Source organism: Acomys russatus, chromosome 26 (assembly GCF_903995435.1).
Source record: "Acomys russatus chromosome 26, mAcoRus1.1, whole genome shotgun sequence".
NCBI lineage: Eukaryota > Metazoa > Chordata > Mammalia > Rodentia > Muridae > Acomys > Acomys russatus.
The window spans coordinates 46,864,543-46,875,739 of NC_067162.1; the positions used below are offsets into that span (position 1 = coordinate 46,864,543).

Below are 11,197 nucleotides of genomic sequence, written 5' to 3' on the forward strand. Positions count from 1 at the left end.
CCCCTGCGCCTTTGTCTATCAAATAATGGCAGCTCCCTAAAAAGGCAGCTCGGATGAAGTTACTTCCGACCCACTGTGAACTAGGGCAGGTGTGTCCTGAATCACATGACTAAGGGGGCCTGGAGAGGGGGGGGGCTCGGGGCAGGTAGAGAGACAGAGAGACAGAGGATGTGCAAGGCTGGGAAAACCCAGAAAGCCGGCAACAGAATACTGTTACTCTGCTGTGCGAAGTGGGTGGGGAGGGAGACAGAGACAGAGAGACAGAGGATGTGCAAGGCTGGGAAAAACCCAGCAAGCAGAAGGCAGCAGAACACTGTCGCTAAGCTGTCTCTTTCCTCTGGCCTGGACCAGCTCTAGCAGCTGTAGCATGAATGTTGGGGTACGGCTTAGGCCGGCAAGGAGGCAGAAGACTTTTAACAGGAGGGCACAGGGGCTGGGGCTGGCTTGTGGGCAAGAAGGAAGCCTTCTTGGCAGGACCTACCTCAGGCCCCACCTCCCCACTGCATATGGAAACAAGACAGAACTCACCAGCAGGTAGGGCCGACCTGAGCAGTCACTGACCTGGAGATAGGGACCCTAGAGGCTGGTTTAGGAAGAGGAAAGCACAGCCATGGCAGGCAGGCAGCTGTACACTTTATTCCATCTGGTCAGCAAATCCACTGCGTGCCCCTTCACGATGTACCACCCTCACAGTGGACTCCGCCCCCTACCCTCACGGGGAGGGGGTTCACTGATCTATAAACATTCTATCCATGGTGTGGCCTGAGTCCCAGCAGAGGCACTACCGTGTGCAGCTGTCGTCCTCCACGCTGAGGCGGTTACTGAGGCCCTCGGGAGGGAGCACCTTCAGTGGGAGAGACTGATTCTCCTTCCCTAACGAGCTCTCTGGAGCACAGGAAGGTCCACAGAGTGGGCCATTGAGCCCCTCAGGAACCAGCTTGGAATGTGAGGCACTTGAAGGCGTCCCCCTGCCTAGGTAGCTGCTCATCACTACTTGACGGCCCCCAGCACAGCATTATCCATCAAGCAACCCACAGGCATGGCCGATCAACACACCAGCTCCCTACTCCCAGTGAGCAACCCTTTTTCCAAACGGCACGAGGGACTGGACATGGAAGAGGTCAAGGGCCCCGCTGTGGCAGGCCATCTGGGCCCAGCAGATGAACATGCGAATCCTCTAGGACTTGAGGTCCTGGTCCGACCTGGGGGAGAAAAAAAAAAATTAGCGTCCAGTCATGGGTAGCAGCAGCAGCCCTACCCATTGCTCCAGAGACTCCAAAGTAGGATTAGACTGGGGTGGAGGCGGTCCCTTCCTGGTAAGTCCACACCAGTGTGTCCAGGCTAAGCCATCTGAGCTGCCAGGTGCTCCTTGCCAGCTGGGCCAGACCCTGGGGACCTCAGAGATGCTCAGCACATGGTTGGTGTAGACAGCAGGGCTCAGTGAGCCTTTTTTGTTTTTTGTTTGTTTGTTTTGTTTTTCAAGACAGGGTCTCTCTGTGTAGCCTTGACTGTCCTGGACTCACTTTGTAGACCAGGCTGGCCTTGAACTCACAGCGATCCACCTGCCTCTTCAGTGAGCCTCTTTGAGAGGGTCAGGAGACACAGCGACGCTGGCCTGCTTGTGTGTAGGTCTTGGGGACCCCAACACCCACCTATGCTGACAAGTGACTACTTTCAACCTCCTGGCTTCTCCTGGTCCGAAGCGACTAACCTTTGCATCCCCTCTTCCACACCGGACTCCCAACTCTACATGTAAGTTGTCCCTACACTGCACTGGGAGTGATGCCTCTGAGCATCAACAGCACTTGTGCCATGGCTGATGTAGGCTTCCACTTCCTGCCTGAGGAACAGGGGTGAGGGAGCCTGGGGCCGTCCAGCAAGTAAGGAGGTGGCAGCCGGGTAGACTGGCCTCACCTGAGTGGCGATGACGTACTGGACACTGCCAGGCCTGGGCTCCATAGCCAGCGCAGCTTTCAGCTCATCAGAGAGAAGAACAGGCGCCACCTGCAGCCCCTTCAGAAACCTAGGCAAAGAGGGCAGAAGTGTGTTGATGCTCACGGCACGGCACGGCACGGCACGGGCACGGCACAGCACAACACAGCACGGCACGGCACGGCCCAGGTGGGCAGTCCTTCAGAGACTGGGGATGGGGGTGGCGAGGGCGAGAGGGCGCAGCGGTCTCCTAGGAGGGAGGTTTCTTTTAGGGAGAACACTTCAGATTAGAGATTTGGCTAAGTGGCACACAGCATCAGACCAGTCCCAGAAGGCGGAACTGTGCAGGGAAGAGATGAGAAACCTCATGCACAGACTCAAGACTTGTTCAACACGGAAGAAATTGGGGCTTTGCTTGAATCAAATATTTAACACACTCATCAGAATGCCTCGTGCATTTCCTAGTAAATCTCACTTCTGGGCTGGAGAGGTAGCTCAGCAGTTGAGAACATGTGTGGCTCTAATCGGGGACCCTGGTTAGGTTTCCAGCACCCACAACCATCTGTGACTCCAGTTCCAGTGGATCTGATGCCCTCTTCTGGCCCACAAGGGTACTACATATACATGGTACACTGATATTCATGCAAGCAAAATACTCAGAAACGTTTTTTTTTTTTTAAAAAGTCCATGCCTGGTGTGGTGGTGCAAGCCTTTAATCACACAGCACTCGGGAGACAGAGGCAGGCAGACATCTGTGATTTTGAGGTCAGCCTGATCTACAAAGCACATCTAGGACAGACAAGGCTACATAGAGAAACCCTGTCTCGAAAAACCAAAAAAAAATTTTTTCTGTCTGGGTGGTGGCACATGCCTTTGGTTCTAGCAGTCAGGAGGCAGAGGCAGGTAGGTCTTTAAATTTGAGGCCAGCCTGGTCTCCAGAGTGAGTTCCAGGATGGCCAGAGCTACATAGAGAAACCTTATCTTGGAAAAATAAAAAAATAAAAAAAATAAAAGTATTTTAAAATAAAAAAAAATTTTTTTTTTTCTTTCAGGACAGTGTTTCTCTGTGTAACAGCCTAGGCTGTCCTAGACTCAGTCTGTAGAACAGACTGGCCTCAAACTCACAGAGATCCTCCTGCCTTTGCTTCCTGAGTGCTGGGATTAAAGGCACGTTCCACCACACCCGGCCTAAATTTAAAAAAAAAAAAAAATTAATTCTGCTTTTTGAGATAGGCTCATACTGTAGCCCAGGCTGGCTTTGGTCTCCTGAGCACTGGGAGTCTGGGTGTGAGCCACCTTACCCGGCTGAAGTGCACTTCTTAGGAGGAGGGACTGTTCACACACCTGCAACGTGTGGCTATTGAGTGTTTCAATACTGCCACGTGCCATGGCTGTGGCTGTGTCCCTGCAGGAGTGTATCTGTGCCTGAGATCTCCAGGCTTAGCACAGTGGCCACCGTTTGTTCCTGGCAGGGAGTGCTGTGCGTCTCAAGGCAGAAAAGAAGGCCACACTCACTTGTCTCCGTTTGCTGCAGGGGGAAAGATGTGTCTTACAGCTGCCACAAACTCAGCCACAGTGTCATCCAGGGTGAAGATCACAGCGTTGGGGCCGGCGTCAAATGTGTACGCCACCTGAAACCCGAAATGTGTCCCCAGCTGTTTACTGAGCACCCATGGCTCTGACCCTCTACCTGCCCAGGGACCTAGGGTCTTCCAGAATTGCATGGGGCCCCTGCAACCGAACCAAGGAGTAGTACTAACTGAACACACTGGAGCTAGTCACTTCTGCCTGCAGCTCAGGGAGAGGCTACTAGGCTGAGAATTAGGCAACACACAAAACACAGAACAAACAGAACTGTAGGGTGGAACCTGTCTGTGCCACGTCTGCCGTGGTCCTGAGGCCCACCCGCAGCCCCACCCCCTTCCATGACCTTTGTCCCTCCACGTGTACCACACCCCATCGTTTGCCCATGCCCCTTGCGTCAGCCCACATCCCCTGCAGCCAGACCCTGTTTGCCTGCGACCCTGCGTCCTGTCACCTTCGTCTGCCCGTGGTGTGTGTTGAAGGAGTGCACTAGCTGGATGATACGCCTGGAAGTGTCATTGAGGTAGGAGATGGGCGGGAAGGTATCGAGGCAGGTGGCGTGGAACTGATTGCTGTCCTTCATGGTCAGCTGGGCAAAGGCCTGGAAGTCCCGCTCTCGGATGGAGCGGGTCATCTCCTTCATGCGCTCAGGCACAATGGACTCAGCCCGGAACTGCAAGGTGAGTGACTGAGTTGGTGCATACATACACTCTCGGCCAGCAAGTCTGGGCCATTCCCTCCACCAGGGGAGCCCTGCCTAGGCTCTCCCTGGTGAGACTCGCCCTGGGCAGGGCTCTGGTCTCTACCCTCCCCAGCAAGCCCTACCTTGAGCAGAGTACTGGTCTCCACGCTGGTCTGCATGCCCACCGTGCTGCCCATATGCTTCTTCTCGGCACTTACCTGAATGGAAGATAGCACTGGGCCCGGGCCACACGGGACTCATGGTCACAGCCCCTATCACTCGGCCCTGCCCTTTGCCATACCAAACCCTGGGGTCCTGGTCAGAGAGGGGTGACGTGGTTCTGGGTCTAGCCACCACACCATGGAAAGGGGCACAGCCTGTCATGTGGAGCCACACCCCGACCCTCCCACCTACCGGCCTTGGTCTGCTCTCTAGCCCCTGCTGGCCTAGGATCCTGGTGAAGCCTGGATAGACATGGCCCTTCCGTCCCTAGCCCGAGCCCTGGCTGAAACAGCCCTTGTCCCACTGGCTGCATGCCCATCCATTTACCACAAGAATGAGGACTCGGAGTTGGGGCCAGTGCCACTCTGGGGCTATCTGCCGGGCGACGCTATCCTTCCCGTCCGCCTGTTCTCCCATCTGCCACTCCACGAAGCCTCCATAGAGACTGCGGCATGCGCTGCCGGAGCCCCGCCGAGCCACTTCAGAGAGGTCTCCCTCAACCCCGTAGACCCGCGCCAAGGTATAGGCTGAAGGCAGAGGAGAGAGACACACGAGGTATGGGATGGCTATTGTGCCACATAGTCCAGCTCTGCTCGGGGCTCCCCACTGCTTAGGAAACGAGATTTGAGGAGGCTGAGACGGGGCTCCAGCATCTGGGCTGGCATCTCCCAGTTCTGCAATGCTTTAGACCAGGCAGGGCTCAAGACCTCAAGACCAGGGATGGTGGAAGTTTCTTTGCAGCCAAGCGGAGCACTAAGGGAAGGGGAGGCAGTCAGAAGGCCACCCGGGGAAGGGACCAAGATGAAAGCCTAAGGAATGTGTGTTCAGAGAGAGGCCAGTGGCTCTGGCTGGGGGAAGGCAGTACAGCAAGCTTGCTGCTCATCAGCACGGGGCCTTCTCTGAGTCCCGCAGTCTTAAGAAGGTGACCCCGCCTCTAGGACTGGCTCACCTCCACATCCAGTTCAGGGTGACACAGGAGCCAGCTGGACCAGTAAATTATCTCCCCTGGAGCTAAGGTATATGAGGGTGGTCTAAGCTCACCACTGAGAGAACTGCCTGTGCCGGGGACAGGGTGCTACGTGCAGTGGCCCAAGGCAAGACAGCAGAGCAGAGTTCCTCAGGATAGGGTCAGACAGCCGGAAGGCAGCTGTGCCTGAAGCTGAGGCAAGACCCTGGAATTCTCAGGGAAGCCAAGAGCCCCCAACCCCCAGCCTCCGCCTCTAGGTATAGTCTGGCTTCTGTCACTTGTAGCATTTGGCAGCTGAAGGATCTTCAAACAAGTGCAGAGAGGGTCTGGTGGCCAAATGCATTCTGGGAAAGGGCAAACTCAGGCTCTGTGGATGGAAAGCTCCAACAATGGGAACCCTGGATGCTGACAGGCCAGAGAACCCCCTACTACTACAGAACAGAACCCTGGGTCATCCCCCCCACCCCCCAGTCCCTACAGGCACCCACCTAGGCAGGCATAGCCTGCTGCTGAGGAAGCCAGGCCTGCAGCAGTGGGGAAATTGTTCACCGAGGCCACGTGCACCTTATAGCTGAGGCTGAGGGGCAGCGCATCCCCGTCCCCTGTGCTCCTCCGCTTCCGAGCCAGGCGGCGAACTGCAGAGGAGAGGGCACACACAGTGAGTGGCCTTGTCACTTGGCAGACCCACTGCACCTGCTCCTGATACGTCATTTTCCTGGGGCTGAAAGACGGGAGAGGATGGCTGAAATCTGTGAGACGGTAACTCCCAGACTTCCCACATGGACTTCCTCCTGGGATGCCCGTCTCTGTCTGCTACTGGGGAGCTTCCTATGGCCACATCAGGAGCTGCTGCCACCCCCAACTCACTCTCCCTCAGGCAGGCTTGGAGCCGGGGCTGCGTCACATCCTCCTCTCGACCGTTCAGCCAGATGCGGTCCTCTGTGAAGTGCCTGCTGATGGCAGCAGTTGTGGTGGTTTTCAGCTAGGAAGGAAAACGGGCCAGTACTGAGGACTGACGGCCACCAAGCCTCCCTTCCTGCCAAAGGGGCTCTTCCTAACAGTATGGCTGCCCACCCGGGCAGCCACAAGCATGTGGAAGGTCACCGAAGTCAGCCCTGGCCAGGCAGCAGAAAGTCAGCAAGGCCCTCTCAGGCTGGCCACGCCGGCCTGGGCTTCACTGTGCCCCCGTGAGATCTGTCTCACCCACAGCAGAACCATGGGTGCCCGTTCTCTCGTGAGTCAAGGAACCAGAGGTAAAAGTAGCCCTTTGGCTTTGGGAATTTGTGTGTGGCTAAGGAGACAGGGGGAGATATACTGGGCAGTCGAAAGGGATTAGGAGGACATAGGTCCGGCTACGATCCCACGGGAGGCCACCCTATTCCAGCCATCAGAGCTCAGTGTCCACGTGGCGCACAGTCACCTGGTCCTGGTGCAGCGTGACACTCAGAGAGGAGTTGATGGGCAGGATCAGTGCTTCATCTCGCTTCCCCCCTGCAACAACAATCCAAGCCAGTGAGTTCCTGGCACCCTGTAGGCACCTCCCACAGCTGGCCCCCATCCTCACTCCCCCCCACCCCCCCCCCCATCCTGCTCTCATTGCACAGGTTGCAGCACCACCTCAGGGAGACCTCCTAGGCTGGCTGCAGACTCAGAGCTCACGTTCCCAGAGCCCAGCTGGAGGCCAGCCCACCTCTGCCTCATGCCTCCTCCATCTTTCTTTTAGTCCACTGATACAGCTGTGGACATCTGCCAGTGGTTACGTGCTCAAGTGGCTTGTGGTCGACTCCTCCACCTGCTTGTCTGCCCGGAGAAGCCCACTTCCTGGTGCCGTGTCTCAGATGGCACCGATCAGGATGGGCCCACTCTACCCGGTACTCCAAGCCCCACCTGTCACAGCAAGCTCGGGCAACTCTCCAGAAAGCCAGAGGAAAGACTAATGAACAGCACCCACAGCGCTCAGCTTGTGGTGTCACATTTTTGTGGGGCATCTGCACATGTTGGGCTAATTTGGAGGTGTTTGTTCAGAAGACAACAAAGGGCTAACACTAGGCGGGTGAACACCTTTGCCACGGGCAGACATCTGCACACAGGTAGCTCTCCTGGGAGTTTCCAGAGGAGGCCTGACGGCTCCTGCAGTACTCCTGAGGACTCCAGTCTCAGACACACACACACACACACACACACACACACACACAGCCAAACCATTAGATCTCACCCAAAATCATTTGTTACATCAAAAAGGGAGGATCTCAAACTGAGCAGAAAACCCAAGACCCTGATGGTCAAGTGCTGGACATCCCACAGCTGCTGCCAAAGGTTTTAAAGCAGCTACCATGAAACGCTTCAACCAGCCGTCAGAAGCAAAGAGAAAAGCATCAGCAAAGGGACGGTAAAGAGGGCCAGGCATGGTGGCGCATGCCTTTAATCCCAGCACTCGGAGGCAGAGGCAGGCAGATCTCTGTGAGTTCGAGGCCAGCCTGGTCTACAAAGGGAGCCCAGGACAGGACAGTCAAGGCTACACAGAGAAACCCTGCCTGCGGGGGGGGGGGGGGGGGAGACGATAGAAAGACATGGAAACCTGAGACCTGAGCCAGGAACTGAATCAAAAGCCCCCGGATACAATTAAAATGAACAAATGAAGGGGAAACCCAGCCAGCTGAACTGTGATGGATATCGAAACATTAGTCAACAGCAAGGTGTCCCAGCCAGCTAAACTCGGAAGAACAGCATGAATTTGAAAAGAGAACTCGTGCCAGGGGCAGTGGCACACACCTTTGATCCCAGCACTCAGAAGGCAAAGGCCCACCTGGTCTAGAGTCAAAGACAGCCAGAGCTACACAGAGAAACCCTGTCTCGAAAAACCACAACAATAATAATTTCATACATGTAAACAATGTATCTTAATTAATTATTTATTTTGTTGTTGTTGTTGTTGTTTTTCTAGATAGGGTTTCTCTGTGTAGCATTGGCTGTCCCAGACTCACTTCGTAGACCAGGCTGGCCTTGAACTTACAGAGATCTGCCTGCCTCTGCCTCTCCGAGTGCTCGGATTACAGGTGTGCGCCACTACACCTGGCTGTATCTTAATCATTTTCATCCTCCGTGAGCCCCTCCAACTCCTCCCAAGGGCCCCTTGTTTGTTTCTGTGGCTCTGGGTATTGAACTTAGGGTCTCTCAGACATGCTAAGCAAGCGCTATATCACTGAACTATATTCCCGACCCAAGATCATATGATCTTAAAAACAGAAAAGCTTTTTGATAAAAATCACAGCTATTTTTGTTTGGGGAAGAATTATCAGGAAAAAAAAAATGGGAGAGATGAAGAACCTTTTCTGTTCTTGAGAGTCTAGTTATGCAGCTCATGCTGGCTTAGAAACTGTGCAAATACCAGGACAAGAGTATCCACTCCCCACAGCCCCGTCCCCTCACCCAACACAGGAAGACTAAAGTGAAAAACAGGGACTTAGAGCTGGAGAGATGGCTCAGAGGTTCTGCTCTTCCAGAGGTCCCGAGTTTGGGCCGGGCGTGGTGGCACACGCCTTTAATCCCAGCACTTGGGAGGCAGAGGTAGGTGGATCACTGTGAGTTCGAGGCCAGCCTGGTCTACAAAGCAAGTCCAAGACAGCTAAGGCTACACAGAGAAACCCTTGTCTCAAAAAAAAAAAGAAAAAGAAAAAAAGAAAGAAAGAAAGAAAAACAAAACAGAGGACCCGAGTTCAATTCCCAGCACCCACATGGTGGCTCATGCCCATCCATAATGAGATCTGGTGGATGTGCAGGCAGAACATTGTATATGTCATATACAATGAAAGAAAGAAAGAGATCCCGCTGAAATGGGGTGAGGATGGTAGAACACGGAAATCAAGATGTCCCGTGCACCCCCTGGAGAAATACAAGCCAGTACAGCCACCCCAGAGAACGCACAGTTCCTTAATAGAATAAGGAATAATTGCCGGGCCAGGTGTGGTGGCACACGCCTTTAATCCCATCTCTTAGGAGGCGCATCGCTGTGAGTTCGAGGCCAGCCTGGTCTACAAAGCAAGTCCAGGACAGCCAAGTCTAACACAGAGAGGCTCTTGTCTCGAAAAATCAAAAACAAATAAGTAAGTAAATAAATAAATTGCCAGTCGTCCTCTCAAGAAGCGCTCCAGGAATTTCTCCCTCCGAAAGAAGAAAGTTCATACAAAGAACTGCTCATAAATGTAGGTAGCAGCTTTGGAGGACCCCCGAGTTGCTTATGCTGTGGAATAGGGACCTAGCAACCGTGAGCCACGAAACCTTGCTGCATCCACCTGCAAGAATCTACGCGTCGTACGGATCCACTTCGGAGTTCTAAATGGCCATGGCGGAAGGAAGAGGGCAGGTGTGAGGCTGGAGCGAGAAGCCCTGCTCCCTGCTGTACCTCCCCGGTTTACAGGTGTCACCAGGGAAGGAGGAAGAGCGAAAGGAGCAAGAGGCTGCTCCTCACATCGGAAGGGGCAGCGGCATCTGTGCCCACAGCAAAGCCTGAGGAGTGACGGTCGAGGCCAGGCCAGGCCCACGGAGAGCCTCGCCTCTCCCTAGCAGCCTTAATTTCACCATCCCAGACCTGCAGTGGGGTACCCCAACCATCCCAGCCGCAATGATCCCCGCCGTGGTAACGCCCCCCTTTGCCCTGAGTTCCCTTCCTAGCCCTGCGACTCCAGATCCCGGCATGAGCCTTCTCCCTCCAGCCCTGGGAGGCTGAATGCCAGCAGCAGCGACCCTCATCTCCAGCCCTGTGTCCATCCATCCCGGCAGCTGTGGCCCCGGTCTCCTGATCCCAGGATCCCCGATCCAGGTTGCAGCAACCCCTGTCCCCAGCCCTGTGCCCATCCATCCCGGCAGCTGTGGCCTCGGTCTCCTGATCCCAGGATCCCCATCCCGGTTGCAGCCCAGTGCTCCGACAACCCCACCCCCATCCCAGTCGGGACGATCCCTCTTCTCCAGCCCAGCTACTCTGGAACCCGGCCCTCCAGCCCAGGGGCTCCCCAATTCGAGTCGCCTCCAGCACTACGCTCCAACCCCGGCCCAGGTGACCCGGTCTTCCAGCACTCACAGTACTTGATAACCGCGATGTTGACCGGCGCGGTGCAGGTGACGACTAGGTCCTGAGGGGTTTCCGAGTCCATAGCCGAGAGGGTACAGTCCCTTGCCACAGAGCCCAGCACCGGTCCCCCGACCGGTGTTCACTCTCACGCGCTGCCAAATGATTGGTCCACGGACCGTGCTGTCCAATAAGCGGCGGGCCGCGCCCACGATCCACTTTTTAGCCTATGGACAGAATCGAATGATGTGCGGCCGACATTGAGCCCGCCCCCGCTCGAGGCCGCCAGCAAGGGGCGGGGCCTGCTCAGAGGGTGGGACACGCGCGTGCGCATTGTGCACGGGCGGGATCTGCGCAGGCGCGAGAGGTCTTCCGGCACTGCCACTTGAGGACAGCTGGAGTGAGTGTCGCAACTGCCAGGCTGTTTGCTGCTAGAACTGCCGAGCTGAAAAAGGACGCGAATCCAGCTTCTCCGCTGCACGCAAAGCTCACTAGACTGTGACTCCAGAAGAATCGCCTGATCCGGGGTCCAGGGTCGTGCCAGAGCCCCACATCCTGTATTCACAAGAGAAGTCTCCTGCTCCATAGCCTGTTCCGGCAGCCGTCCAGCTTGCATGAGGTGTCGGGCGGCCGGTGGATGTGCTGCATCCGAGATGGGCATTTTCAAATGCTGTTCTCTCTCCCAAGTTCTGCAGAAGCAACTATTTTGTCACTTTTTTTTTTTAACACGTCTCTATGTCGTTTC

General features: G+C 55.4%; 1 protein-coding gene across 1 annotated transcript; it reads right to left on the reverse strand.

Moving 5' to 3' along the window:
- Positions 1 to 1,057: 1,057 nt before the first annotated feature.
- Mvd (mevalonate diphosphate decarboxylase) lies at positions 1,058 to 10,624 on the reverse strand. The gene is made up of 10 exons (XM_051169062.1): positions 10,465 to 10,624; positions 6,808 to 6,878; positions 6,255 to 6,369; positions 5,876 to 6,022; positions 4,748 to 4,947; positions 4,342 to 4,416; positions 3,971 to 4,189; positions 3,448 to 3,563; positions 1,915 to 2,023; positions 1,058 to 1,202 (listed from the first exon to the last, which is right to left on the reverse strand). The coding sequence occupies exons 1-10, from the start codon at positions 10,535 to 10,537 to the stop codon at positions 1,122 to 1,124; spliced, it is 1,206 nt and encodes a 401-aa protein (XP_051025019.1). The 5' UTR covers positions 10,538 to 10,624; the 3' UTR covers positions 1,058 to 1,121.
- Between the last annotated feature and the right edge of the window lie 573 nt (positions 10,625 to 11,197).

Bases quoted from the DNA above. Each gene is read 5' to 3' on its own strand.
- Mvd (XM_051169062.1), bottom strand. From the start codon at position 10,537: ATGGACTCGGAAACCCCTCAGGACCTAGTCGTCACCTGCACCGCGCCG. The intron at 6,879-10,464 runs GTGAGTGCTGGA...TTGTTGTTGCAG, and splicing joins CATCGCGGTTATCAAGTACT to GGGGGAAGCGAGATGAAGCA. The intron at 4,417-4,747 runs GTAAATGGATGG...TCTTCCATTCAG, and splicing joins TCCGAGTCCTCATTCTTGTG to GTAAGTGCCGAGAAGAAGCA.